This window comes from Rhinocladiella mackenziei (genome assembly GCF_000835555.1).
Source record: "Rhinocladiella mackenziei CBS 650.93 unplaced genomic scaffold supercont1.1, whole genome shotgun sequence".
NCBI classification, from domain to species: Eukaryota; Fungi; Ascomycota; class Eurotiomycetes; order Chaetothyriales; family Herpotrichiellaceae; genus Rhinocladiella; species Rhinocladiella mackenziei.
In genome coordinates, this window is record NW_013550604.1 from 1,389,762 (window position 1) to 1,403,559 (window position 13,798).

At 49.9% G+C, this 13,798-nt stretch overlaps 5 protein-coding genes across 5 annotated transcripts; 3 read left to right on the top strand and 2 right to left on the bottom strand.

Annotated features, from left to right (window-relative positions):
* Nucleotides 1–594: 594 nt before the first annotated feature.
* Nucleotides 595–1,175, bottom strand: Z518_00489 (uncharacterized protein; the record flags this gene model as incomplete). Its single annotated transcript, XM_013421091.1, has 2 exons — nucleotides 595–766; nucleotides 817–1,175. The coding sequence occupies 2 exons, from the start codon at nucleotides 1,173–1,175 to the stop codon at nucleotides 595–597; spliced, it is 531 nt and encodes a 176-aa protein (XP_013276545.1).
* Nucleotides 1,176–3,285: 2,110 nt separating this feature from the next.
* Z518_00490 (uncharacterized protein) lies at nucleotides 3,286–5,682 on the top strand (the record flags this gene model as incomplete). Its single annotated transcript, XM_013421092.1, has 1 exon — nucleotides 3,286–5,682. The coding sequence occupies one exon, from the start codon at nucleotides 3,286–3,288 to the stop codon at nucleotides 5,680–5,682; it is 2,397 nt and encodes a 798-aa protein (XP_013276546.1).
* Nucleotides 5,683–6,046: 364 nt separating this feature from the next.
* Nucleotides 6,047–6,796, bottom strand: Z518_00491 (uncharacterized protein; the record flags this gene model as incomplete). Its single annotated transcript, XM_013421093.1, has 1 exon — nucleotides 6,047–6,796. One exon carries the CDS (start codon nucleotides 6,794–6,796, stop codon nucleotides 6,047–6,049), a length of 750 nt encoding a protein of 249 aa, XP_013276547.1.
* Nucleotides 6,797–7,081: 285 nt separating this feature from the next.
* Nucleotides 7,082–9,404, top strand: Z518_00492 (uncharacterized protein; the record flags this gene model as incomplete). Its single annotated transcript, XM_013421094.1, has 9 exons — nucleotides 7,082–7,179; nucleotides 7,274–7,374; nucleotides 7,434–7,483; nucleotides 7,535–7,569; nucleotides 7,634–8,234; nucleotides 8,292–8,606; nucleotides 8,663–9,001; nucleotides 9,062–9,106; nucleotides 9,177–9,404. The coding sequence occupies 9 exons, from the start codon at nucleotides 7,082–7,084 to the stop codon at nucleotides 9,402–9,404; spliced, it is 1,812 nt and encodes a 603-aa protein (XP_013276548.1).
* A 3,143-nt stretch (nucleotides 9,405–12,547) lies between these two features.
* Nucleotides 12,548–13,692, top strand: Z518_00493 (uncharacterized protein; the record flags this gene model as incomplete). The annotated part of the gene is made up of 2 exons (XM_013421095.1): nucleotides 12,548–12,857; nucleotides 12,920–13,692. 2 exons carry the CDS (start codon nucleotides 12,548–12,550, stop codon nucleotides 13,690–13,692), a joined length of 1,083 nt encoding a protein of 360 aa, XP_013276549.1.
* Nucleotides 13,693–13,798: the final 106 nt, after the last annotated feature.

Sequence of the window (13,798 nt, forward strand, 5' to 3'; positions counted from 1 at the left end):
CCATCAAAATCCAGCAAGCATGGAATGGAATTCTTCAATATGTTTCCTCAACTCTCAGAAGCCCAGAATGAGATCGACCGATCATCGCCACACCTTACCGACGTTGCTGCCGTTATGAACAGCCCGTGCGAACAAGAAATCATGGTCCACGACAGAGGGGCTACTCCATCGAGTCACATGGATAATGTCACCAATACGAGAGCGACGAAGGAAAAAGACGGCGCTTCCAGGTCTCGAAATCCTGACGAGAGACCGACGAAACCAAAGACGACGGCGGCTTCATGATAGCTAACCCGTCTTTCACTTCCGTCCTAAAATCGTGATTTTATGGAGGACTTGTCCTATTTCGAAGGGGTTCAGGGGACCGTCAGACTATATTGTTATCGAAGCATGTACGATGCGTTTATACATCCCTTTCACAGGTCTTTACCAGCCTTTTGGCTCCACTGAATATCACATCAAGAACGACACACTCATTTCACGCACCGGCTCAGTGTATATTTGTTGGAACGTGCAAGCCGGATATTTTTTTTCAGTCGTAATGTGAATCGTTATCTTTCAGCCCAATCAACTCATTTCCGTCACCCAGTTCGCTCAACACCTGATCCTGAAACCGTCGAGCTGCTCCTTTGTTTTCATCTGTCCATCCAGCTCTCTCTCCTTTTCACCGTCTGCCTTCATCTCATTGAACACTCTCTCTGCGGTCTTCATTGCTTCGACACCTGAGGGGACACCGCAGTAGACCGTAGCATGGAGTATGGCCTCCCTGATTTCCAACTCGCTCAGGCCGTTGTTCCTCGCCCCGCGAATGTGCACGCCCAGATCTGTGGAGCCTTGCCAGCCATGCGGACGAAACCACCCGAGACTGGGTGCATGACCGTCATCTCGGCGATGCAGCTATTGACGAAAGCCATGTTGACGCTGTAGATCGTGTACGCCAGGAGTAAGTTCAGCGGGCCACCCCTGGTTAAGGCGCCACCGATGCTGATGAAAAGTGCAGTGCCAACGGCACCTCCCACGGCAATGAGCTGAATTTGCCGATTATTGAGGCGACGGTGAAGTTGATCGGCATTGTCAATAACAACTTCAGTCATCGCACCGGTGTCGACGACATCGCCGGTCATGACCTCGGTCTCTCTGACATCTTTTTCGTAGAGGGAGTTCTGGGTAGCCATAGCTCGTGGTGCCTTGGGAGAAGTGCAACAAAGAGGTGATAGCTTGCAGAATGTGGTCACGTTCCTTGGGCAGAAGAATGTCAGAGGGCGAGACGAACCTTTTGTGTCTATATTTCCTTCAAGCATTTATCAGTCAATATGAACTTGGGCTCTGTTGGGCTAAGCCCGAGATTGGTGTAGTAAGATCAAGCGACGACTCGGATAGACCAGGCGGGGCTCCGGACCCAGCTGAGGTTCGAGACAGAAGCAAACGGTTTCCCGGTACCCTCCCGTTATCTAGAAGCATGTATCTATCCAACATCCAGAGCCAGAATGCGTCCACCCTCACTCGGTTACAGATCCCGAGCTACACCCCGTACCTAAGGAGCACTTGAGACGATGATACGAAACGTGAGGGCACCAATGAGACTCGACCCCGTCAACGTGGATGCTGAAGGTCGTACCTGGGCCTCAGCCTTACCTGTTACTAGTGGTGAACGTCGCACAGTGTCTAGGCCAAAGACTGTCGGGATGCGGTTCCGTATGATAAGGAAGCGTAGGATCTACTGCAATAGAATTGGTGGCAGTGTTTGGCATTGGTTGTCGGTACGGACGTAGTGGTGGCCATTCGGAATATGAACAATATGGGGGAAAGATAAGAGACACGGTCCGGAATGCCAGATCGATCGAGATCAGCTACGATAAACTGTTCCTGTCCGCTTCTTTATCTACTCGGGGCTCAGTGTATTTGACCATTCATTGAACTGATCGATCGCTTCCTATGACATGACTTGGCCATGGCCCTTGGACAGTTTGAGAGCTACGCAACTTTTGGTTCCGTACTCTTCAGATCGTCGTTATCTCTCTCCTGGTAAAATGTTTGGACATGCCTAAAAACCCAAATGAGGGCAAGTCGTTCGATTTGTTGCATCAATGACTGAAGGATGTTGCAGTTGAGGTATGACGCCTGAAATGGCATTGATTCCGTACACGTGGCATGGAACGGATCTCATCAGCTCACTATGGAACTTTGTCTCGCTTGTCTTGGAAGCTGGCCCCAAAACTAAATGTCGTTGCGTCACAGGCCACTTTTCCTTTTCTCACGAGTTCTGTCATAGGGGCTCTAACAGGGACGCGATCAAATTCGAACGTCCATCTGTGCAAGATTTCTCATTGCCGCGTGTGGATACTTGGCCCATAATATTTTTCTGCGGTACACAAATCGTGGTTACTTACATAGCCTCATCGCAACTACATCCCAAGCTTCTCAGGCTTGATAGCTGGGCTGATCCAAAAAGGGACACGTCGAAGAAATGTATGAACCAATTCGTCTCAAGATAACGTTCAATGAAGCGATAGTTAAATTGTCCTTCAGGTTTGAATCGTCTTTGAAGGCAGATTTTCTTCGTACTGAGCTTCCCATACGCTGTTCTCGCGCTTCACAACCTCGCGATAGCGGACGGAAAGAGAAATTCTTCGACAAGGTCCCTCACTGCACGTGCAACCCCAAAACTATAGATGTACCCAACTGCTCCGAAACCTGTTGCCAAGAGAAGGAAAATCGGCGGCGAACTCACCCCCCTCTTGGGAAGAGGTGATGCCGCCTTGTGCTCACCCTGGCTCGCCCGAGCCGGCTGAGAGATCGCCACCATCCCTGCCATCTTGGCGCAACCGGAGCGACGCCGGCCCTGCCTTTCTTAGGAGGGTGAGTTCCCCGCAGATCTTAGCGATATTGGGATTCGTTACTCTACTGCGACCCTTTCCACCATGGTTGGGCAGATGAAAAGTATCCCGAACTCTCAGCCTGATTTGCTTGAGTCGGAAATCCTTGTCACATCGCCGTGGGTTGTCACCTTGGCTCTCAAGTGGTGGAGCTGAAAAGCCCTCAGTTACGGTGCAGCCTCGTTGCCCATCGGATGATTTTCATGCAACTGCCTCGTATTCTAAGGCGCAAGGCAGAAAGCAGGCAACCTTCGAGGAAGGATTTGTGCTAGCGTCACTGGCAAAGCTGATTATTAGTCTCGACTTCTCGCAGCCGCCTGATTCCTCGTTGTCAAGTTTTCCTTTTTGGGTCTCTCCATCTTCAAACATCAGCTACCTAAGTCAATACAATCATCTACACTCTAGACTCATGTCTGGCCAGGCGAAGCAAAATTTAACCAGCCTTGGGTCTGTATCCATGTGCGTGGCAATGGACAAGTCCGGCAGCACGTGGGGAAAGACTTTGGCGACGGAGGTCTCTGTGGTGAAAGAGATTTGCCGACTTCGCGCATCCACAAACATCCATCCTGTCAATCTCCTGCCTTGGTGCGATTCAACCTTGAAGCCAATCAAACTCCCAGAGAACAATGTCGCCATGGAAGCTCTCACAGGAGGCGGCGGGACAAATCCAGGTGTCCTTTACAAGTCTGAGGACTGTCTAAAGATCATCCAAGACTCGGATCTCTGGTTTCTTCTCACAGACGGCCAAATCGACGACCGATTGGTTGAAAACTTCGCTCTCCAAACCACTAAGAGCGGTGTGCACAACAAATCAGTTGTTATCATCGTATTTGACAGTTTCAGTGCCGGCCCCCCCTTTGAGCGCAATATCTCTGTGGGCATTGCGCTGTATGCTGTAACTCCAAACAGTTTGTTCTTGTTCTACGACCTATCCAGTGGTAAGATCAAACTCATGCAAGCCAAGGGTAGCTTCGCGAGTTTGCTTCCCAGGAAGAACAATGAGTATGTGCAGCCAAAAATCAGTAAATGGACGACGTGGGCCGAACTCCCTCAGGTGGCCTTGGAAGATCTCCAACGCGTGCAGGTGGCATCTGTAATGGCACTCACTGAGCAGGAAATGGCGCTTCCAGACGGACTGATTGTCAAAATGGAGGACCTCCTGTCTGGTGACGTCGACCCAGGAACCATCGAGCAGATCATGAAAAATGATGATAATTTAAAGAGTATCGTCCTGGCCTCCATGATGAGAGGAACCGGAAAAGAGCTTGATGCTTTTCTGGAGTCGCAAAAGTTGCCTATGCCGGAGAGGAGTACCCTACGCCACGACGTCGGTCAGGCGCAGAAGGCGGTCACACAGCTTCTCGAGGCATTGAATAACCACTCAGACAAGGATGAGCTAGAACGTCTCCGACAGGCTTTACGAAAGGCTCATGAGAAGAATGTGCTTTACATGAAACATCAGAGACGCGACGAAGACGACAGAAGAGTACAGGCCGTAGCACAAAATCAGAAAATGAGGTGGGGCCAAAACAGGGGCCTTCTTAAGAAAGGCAAGCCGGACAGGTGGGACCTTGGCGATAACATGGGAGATGTGGACGAGTGGGACTGCGAGCAAAGAGACTGGAGAAGGGAAGAAGCGGGCATGTCTGCCGATCAAGTGTTCTTGCCTGGGTTCATCCGGAAAGAGCCTATCGATGAGTTTAAGGGCAATTGCATGCTCTGTCGCCGAGACTCGGTACTCGCTCTTCTCCTCAAGGCGCCTCCAAGTTTTCAGACGCCGAACTTTCCTGACCAGGGGTCATACTCCAGGCTGACCTTTCCATTGGCAATGGGTAGCTTTGCAGAGCTCGATGTCATGTCCTATTTTGTCTGTTGTGACTGCTGCGCCCACTATCTCGTGCACAATGGCATGTCACCAGAAGGGGAAACAATCATCAATGCACTTTGTCTGGTTGGGGTCAACAACAACCAAGGCGCCTGGCTCGAGAGGCTGGAAGCCGCTGTCAGAGGAAGATTCGAAATCAAGGATCTTTGGGCAATTTATCTTGCTATCTTGGACAAGATGATCACTGAGAATGATATGCGTCGTGCCGCAGCGGGTGCCAAATCACTCTTTTCTGATGCTGCAAGCTGGGTCGTTCAACGCCTTGAGAAGATCACACAAGTCTCCTCAACATTGAGTCCGGCGTTCGGCGCTCAAGACTCCTCGCAGCTGACGGTCCTCAGTGACATTCTTGCAAACGAGAAATTTAATGACCCTGGCAGGACTGACAATGTCGACATCTACCTCCTTCGATACCCACTTCCTGGCTTTCCAGCGATCTTCCGGCTGTTAAGAAATCATCTGGGCGCCGATCAGCTGCGCCAAGTTCTTTTCCAGAGACTGGTGTTTCATCTGATCGAGGCGTTCTTCAGCGAGCGAGGTGGCACTGCCATCTCACCACAGAAGCAGACGCTTCTTGATAAAATGCTGGGTCTCGACACCAGTGACGGCATAGCTGCACTACAGCAAGATAACATTGTCGCAGAGGTCGCAGTAGGGATGCTTGTGGACCAGAATCTCCTAGAACCAGGAGTGATTTCTAGCTTTCGAGCAATCCCCGAGTTCGAGGACATCGAGAGACAAGCTAGACCAGCTCTTGCCGTCTTTCTGCATTATTTGACGGAGTCTGGAAGGTTGTATACTTCCTCTGTTGCGTGCTTTAATGCCCTGAAGGGAAACTCATCGACGAGAGAGGTGCTCCAACTTCCACTTAAAATCGACCAGAAGAAGGCGAAGGGCGTGATTTCTCAAATTCATTTGTAGTTAGGACAAAGTAATCGGATAGCGATCACTCATTTCGTTGCCTGAATTTTCGTCTCCCTTCTTGTCTGATATTGGGGGCTTCGGATACCGCTAAGGGATTCCCCTAGTGGTCTAGACCTCATATAGATTCCACCCGAACGCGGGGTTCCTAAAACAGATTGCTGCCAGCCCTTGAAAACCCGTTATCATATAAGTATGACCGAAGATTGAGAGCCGATGGGGAATAATATACTTGACAATAAAATTTTTGCTGTAGTAAAGAAGATTTCCAAACGTGATCGAGGACGACTAGCGGCGCTGTTTGGCCTGAAATACCCTCCTTGGAAGCCAATAGGAGCTTCAGGCCCTAACCGCAGCACGAACATCATTTCGTGATAGTAGTCCCAGCGGTGACAATGGAATAGTTATCTGGGAAATCAAAAGGCCGATATGGCGCATCTCCTGCTCCAGATCCATCCGACAAGTTTGACTCATCATCGTACTGAGCCTGCGCTGGCTCCGAGATACCGGAGGAGTGAAGATTGCTCGAGCCAGGCCGTGACGTTGGAACAGCCTGCGAGTCCGGCGCTTGCCCTTCGGCATTGCCAGGCTGTCTGTGACTTAGGGGAGGGTTAGTGCTCAAGGAAATCGAGTGTGGCAGTTTTGGTGAAGACCGTGAGGAATGTTGTGAGATATGTTCCAGAAGCTTCTCTTTCAAATTCGTTCCGTGATATCCAAAGTCATCTGTGGTGGCGGAGAGTTGATTCGCTGCCGAGACGGTAGGCCTCAGCGTGGATGAGGTGCTCAGATTAGAGAGCTTAGAGTAGGTGGTTGTGTGTCTTTGCGCTGAAATCAGCGGATCATGTCGTTGGTCTTGTTCTGGTGTCGATGCTGCCTGTTGGGCGCGAGACGGTTGACTCCCCGCCGAGAATAACCAGGAGGATGGAAAGTCCGTAGGGTATTTAGATGCGCCGGAGAAAGTTAGAGAGAGGGATTCTGGCGCAAGTATCGTAGTTTTTCTTGAGGGTTCGAATGAAGAGGGGTCGAGGCGAGGCTCCACCTGCCGAGTCGTGCTCAAACGGCCGTTGCTATCGACGGTCCAGGAGGTGGGGAAAGCAAGAGCAAAACTCGACATCGCTTGATCTGAGCAGTGTCCCCAAAGGTTGATCTGTTGTACCAGATCTTCTGCCTGCGCACTGTGTGAACCGAGCAAAGTGTTCAGGCTGAGAAAATTGCAGATCGAGATGCCTCGCATTGCTGCCCACCTTCGTCCTTGTCCGCAATGACCAATGACATCAAAGGTCGGTGAGGCTGAGCTTGAGACATTTAATCTCCACAAGCTCTCAATGCCAGTAGAGAACGTTCTCCACGGCTGCAGTTTGGGAGTAGCCCTTGCCTCACAAAAGTGTGAGAAACAGCGATGACTTCGGAGAATGGGGTTGATAAGGCCACCGGTGCCTCTAAGAGACGCCGTGTTGGCGTACACACTCTATTTGGAAGCAAATACATCCCTCATCTGTTGGTCTCCCTCCTAACCTCAGTGAACTGCAGCATTCATTCGATTTGGACAATGCTATGTGAAGAGGACGTGCCGTAATGCTGAGGGAACTAGGGACAATGGACCTGTCATTCGCCAAAGCATGCAGGCTCTGGGTTCGTCAATACTATCTAGTGAAACATCTGTGCGGGTCATTAGTCTACAAACGACGGGTGGTAAGTGATGTCCATCATCACGTTGAGCTGTCCGGTATGATAACTGAGTTTGGTCACAGCCAGTGTCGACAACATTTTGGACGCAGAAGGTCTAAGTTCTTATCTAAAGGTCTCAGTTCATTGTCTCTTTTGGCCTGCCAATTCTGATATCGAGAACTAGGGACGCAGGCAGGAAACCAATACCACCGACACTTTGTACGTCATGGATGCTTTGGGAATTCCAGGGAAAATGGATGTGCTGACTTGAGCGACTGGACAGCTTTTTCAATCGGCACTTGGTCAGTCATGGTCAATTAATTCCTACAGATGCAAACCGGCTACGTGTTTCACCAAGCAGGTTCGAACTCTTCTGTTCTGAGTTCCATCTCTCGCCTTCCTTTGTTACATCCCTGGCTAACATTCATCAACCTTCCGCACGAGAGTTCCCATGTCAAGCAAAAATCTCCAACAAGCGATTGGACTTCTGGTTGACAATCCCTGTGCGAGTTCAAGTTGAATGTTCTGACAATCGGCATGGTCAGAGTTCCAGCATAAAGGGAAAGAGCCAGATGAATCCATTGAATTATCTTCACCTGTCACAACCCAAGCCAAAAGTGGATATCCGGGGATCTAAAGTGGCCATCTACTTTCATTTCGATCCGGACACTGGGAGAAGCACATCCTTGGTTTTCAATTTTCAAGATGGACGCTGGCGAAAGATTGTCGAAGAGCCGATTCATCGAATGAAGGAAGTGTTGACAGGATGCAATAAGCCTGAGATGGGCCGTGATCCGATTTACATCCAAAGCGTTGTCTTGACCAGTGCTATTCGATGGTGGAACAATGCTCTCAACAGCTTTAACGACCAGCTTATCGGTTACGTGAGTGACCTTCAAACTACCTTCCGCTGCTTTGCGTTTAACGAACAATTAAATTAGGAGGAAATCTTGATAAACCAGGACCTGAGCAGTGAAGAGCTATCTCAATTTAATACAGACACAAACCGATCGCTCCATTGCATGGCTGCACATCTACACCGATATGGGTCGGAGCTGACCCAGCTATCTGAGATCGTTCAAGACTTCAAATGGTATAACAACGACTTCCATGACGAATTTGTCCGCCTAGGACTTCGCGAAAAAGATGCCCTGGAAGGTTTCCTTCGGGGCCTTGACCACGTCAACACCCAAGTCTGTAGCACTTCAAAGTTCAGAGACGAGCTCGAGCAGAAAATAAACAACGTCCTTGCGGTGGTACGCCATAACCCTGACAGGGAGACTCTGTCATGAGCGCTGACTTGTACCCGTAGCTTGTCGACAACAATCAAGCATCGAATGACCTCCTACTGCTAAAGAACAGCACAGCCATGCAGGACATCCTGAATGCCAGCCAGATGGAGGCAGAGCAGTCTGGGCAGGTGGCCGCTCAGACAAAACAGCTCACCGAGGAAATGAAGAAAATCCTGCAGGCGACGCAAAAGGACGCCGAACAATCGGGGCAGATTGCCGCGCAGACGAGGCAGCTCACAGAGGAAATGACCAAGATTCTTCAGGCAACACAGGAGGAGACAGCCATGTCGCGACGAGTGGCGCTGCAGTCTCAGCGGCTGTCGGAAGAGATGATGAAGGACAGCGTGGCGATGAAGACGGTAGAATTTCCATCACCGGCAGGGTGAGTCTCCGAGATGAGTGCTGACGAATGTGTTTAGATTGCACTACTGACCACAATATTCCTTCCTGGCACGTCGTTCGCGGTAAGTGAGACTCGAACTTCCGCGTCTCAAGGATCTTCCAAGATTCTGACTCGGGCCTCCTCATTTCCAGGCGATTCTCGCGATGCCCTTCTTCACAGATACAGCTTACCTGAGCCACGCCAGCCGACTCTGGATCTGGGTTGCCCTCACGGTGCCTTCAACGGCGATCTGTTTCTTTTTTTACTTCGAGTGGAGTAAGAAGGAATCAAAGAGGAAAAGGGAATCCATCCAGAAGGACGAGGAGTTGGTCAATACGGCGATGACGCCAACGCTAGCACCGCCGCTAACACCTCTGTAATCATTTTCGTTGTGGGTTTTTGAACTTGGTGTTTTGGGCGACGCGTTTGGGGATAAATAGACACGCGCCAGGGGGCCGAAGTGTTGACATTATCCAGACTGTACTCATGCCTGTGCTGTAGCCTGCGGCAGCCTAGACGAGTAACTGTGCATTTAAAGTCGTTCATTATCCTTAGATAGTCAGATAGACAAGTCTCCATAGCCCAATGTGCATGCACTCCTGCATTCATTCTCTCAACACGAAGGCACGGGCCGATGCGAGAAGCCAAAGCGGGCCAATCAGGATTTCGCCAGGAGTCGCGCACCCCCGGCGCTTGGTCAACCAGGGTGCTCACCGAGTAGCTATCGGGGCCCAGCCGACCACAATTACAACAAATATATATATGGCAGTTCAGTCCAGTCCGTTTGCCTCATTTGAACTGAACGAACTGCTACTACTGGCTGAACTAAACGGACTGCCTCTAACTAAGGCTGCGTTTACTCCAACAATCGTCCCGGCGGGAAGATAAATGTCGCAGAGGTCTATTCCTCCTTCCGGGGCATGTCGTTCCAGAGGATAGGACACACCAGGGTGCATTCGCATTGCTTCCTTGATACATAATTGCCTGTAAACCCGTATTTAGCACTTAAAATAACAATGCAATGTAGGCCAAGCCGACTTACAAGTATGGAAGCTGTAACGTGCAGAGGGTATAGTAGAGAGGAATCACGTGCACACAAGAATAGGGTGAGGAATGGCAAGGACTGAAGCCTTGCTGTCTTGCTACTTGCAACTATCCACGTTTATATAACACAATATGGTCGTTGGCCCCAATATTCAGCTTCTATACATAGTATAGTTGTTGGTCCCAATATTCTATACATAGTCCCTGTCGGTGGCTGAGTGTTACAGAAGCTCAAGACTCTTGCAAACGTGACGAATCGCGACAGTTTTCCAGCCTTTTCGGCGTCATCTAAGTCTATCTCTCGCTGAAGCTTTTCATAGATTCTGCGGTCCCGCTTCACATAATAGAAAACAGCTCTGAGGGAAATGGCTGTTGTATCACTTCCCGCAAGCCTGTTTTGTCTCTTAGTATGGTCCGACTCAATGAATATGCATCTGGTACTTACAAAATATTCATCAAATGATTCATCATGTCACGCGTGCCAATTTGAGATCTCGTTGCCCTTCCCTTGTTCACGTAAGGAGGCTAAAAAATCAGTCCTCTGATCACATTTATCGGACGAGGTTAGATCTCGATCATCATATTCTTGAAGGCACTCAGCCAGGCTTGCAAACAAATAAATCAAATCAAATCGAGCCTCGAATTTGATTTGATTTGATTTGATGTGAATCGATTTGGATCTCATTTGGATATTTGGATAGCCCCTCTTTTTCCAAAGATAATCGGATCCAATCCATGAATTATCTCGACATCGCGGCTTGTCCGTTCACGCTCAGTTACGAAGCATCTCGAGTGCGATTAGTAGAGCCTGTGTGGGTGATCTACAGACTGGATCCGATAAAAGACCCCCTCCGTCGGATCCAATTCATGGATCATCTTGTTGAGAGGATGGATGCAGAAATGCATGCACATTGGGTTATGGAGACTTGTCTATCTGACTATCTAAGAATAATGAACGACTTTAAATACACAGTTACTCGTCTAGGCTGCCGTAGGCTGCCGCAGGCTACAGCACAGGCATAAGTACAGTCTGGACAATGTCAACACATCTCGACGTCGAGGCTCGTCCGTTCACGCTCGGTTACGAACTGTTGGACAATGGCAGACCCGACGCTCATGGACATTATCAAGATGGAGTATGACCTGTACGACTACCACCTGCGCGAGATCAACCAAAACCCCAACTATGGGTGGCTTTGCAACATGTTCTATGGGATTGGTGAGCGGATGATAAAAGGGGCGGGACGAGGGTGAGCGCGCGGGTGAGCTCGATGCAGTTTTTACTTTCCTTTTGCCACCAAAACTATCAGCTACACAGTGCCGGAAAGCGAAAGAAATACAGTGTCACTTGCCGTACGCGTGCACAATCAGGGTTCTCAACGAGCCGAGACGATTTTGGCAAGACTGAGTGCTCGCTTGATTACATACACCGCCTATATTGCTGCAACTCATTGTTCCCATTGAGTTTTGTACTCTCTGATTCTTTATAACTCACTGCAAGCTGCGTAGCTAGATCGCTCCTTGGAGCCTTTTTATTCTCTTCTTTCTTGTAGACTTCCTCGAGATATCTGATTATCAAGCACCAGTTTGTAAGTCAAGGTTTCATATCACAGCGGGTGTTACAACAGTTGTTACCCTCTGCTACTGCCTATCGTTGCCTGTTGCCTAGAATTACTCCTTGTCAAGTATGATCAATCGAGCTTGTCAGGGTGGTCCATAGACTGGATCCGATGGGCGACGCGGGATTTCATCGGATCCAATGCGTGGATCATGTCAAGTATGATCAATCGAGCTTGTCAGGGCGGTCCACAGACTGGATCCGATGGCGAAGGCCCCGGAAAATGGTTAATCCGGTCCATGAATCCAAGGGGGGACGAGACGAGACGAGCGCTTGGCAAGACGCTCACTACTAACGAGACCAAGACGAGACGAGCTAGGGTTTTGCCCGAGCCTGACTAGTCTCGCTCAGTCTCGGCTCGTCTCGGCTCGTTGAGAAGCCTGTGCACAATTCTCTGTCCATCTCTAATTTCTTCCTCCACCCGTATGGCAGTTTTCCTTGAAGGTCGAATGCCTACATTGTGTGCAAGGATCTCGAGAGAGGGTGTGGTAGCCAGGGTACGTAATGCACTCACGTGGTACCACGTGACGACAAACTCCGCATAGATAGGCGTAATTATGTGTACGGTCAACTCCGTCAGGAGCTTAATTAGACTCTTCACAAATGAAAGAACAGTACTGAGACTAAATGTCGGGTTGATAGGAAGATAGTGCCCATGTAAATTGAGCGACACCTAAAAAATACGGGTGTAAGTGGCTCGAAAGAAGCACCTCCACAGAAGTACCTCCGCCGAGAGAGGACGAGGCTGAAGTGGAAAAAGGAACAAAATCAACCCCAGAAAGGCATCCAAGACATCGAATCAAATTCCGAAAAGGAAACTGAGAAGAAAATATCCAAATCTCCATCGTTGTTCAGATCGATATGTCACACACGAACCTCTCACACCGCCGAACACATAATCTCCTCTTAATCTCCAAGCTCTTAAGCCAGCGCGACCATGCCTCGCCCTTCACATTAGTCCTCGACACGTTGGAACAGCCCGGCAAACCGCTGCTGCGTGAATACTTGCGGCGAGCCCGGCTGGGGCGGACAAGCACGATATTCCTGTCATTCGAGACGTTTGTAAAGGCGAAGGACGCGAACTTTTTCATCAAGTGCTACGATGATGGGAGACCAGTGGAGAGAATTGCTAGAGAAGTACGGGATGTGGTGGAGCATGCGAATAGCAACAGTACGTATTCTATTGGGCGTGTTTTGAAAACAAGAGGACTTGGGCTGATGCAAAGGAACTAGGATTCTTGATCATCATCGACTCACTTTCAACGATTGCTTCGAAGTCAACTGACCCAGCGTTGAATTTGAATCTTACAGCATTTCTGTCGTCATTACTACAGCCGCCACAGACCAAAGATCCTGAGCAAGGGCAGCCTCAGATTTCCTTGGTCGCGGTGTACCACACCGATGTTCCCCTTCCATACTCGTCATCGTCATCAGCTTCTGCACATTCATATTCTCCCTCGCCGCTATCTCTGCTCTCGTACCTTGCCACCACGATAATCACCGTCCACTCCCTCCCAATTCTCCTTGCTGCGAAGTCAGCACGTGCAAAATCGCGGGTAGCGCCTGTTTTCGGCCTGGCGGAAGAAGTTGAGGGTGTAGTGATTGGCTTGAAACCCAAAAGTGCGACGTTGAGGCCGGAGGAGCGGGGCATTGTGCTGGAGCTGGAACATCGGAGGAAGAGCGGAAGAGGGGTGTTGGAATGGTATTTCCTGCCGACTGCAACCAGGATGCAGCAGGGCGGTGGCCCTCAGGCGTTTCGCGAGATTGTCACTTTGCTAGATGACCACCCTCAATTCCGCAGGCCAAAGGAGCAGGAAAGCTCCGGGCAGGACTTGTCTGGAATGACTTTCGAGCTTGGGTTGACAGATCGACAAAGACTGGAGCGGGAGGGAGTGGTGTTGCCTTATTTCGACGCCCAGAAGGCCGGCGGAGGAGGCGAAGGCGGTAGGATTTTGTATGACATGGGCGTTGAGGATGATTTTGACGAAGAGGAGGACGAGATATGAACGGGTTTTGTAATCAATCGTTTCACATGGACCAAATTGTTGCATTGCGAAATGCAGCGGCTTCTGAATGAGCAGAAACTGGGGTGTCACGCTCCTCGCTTATTTC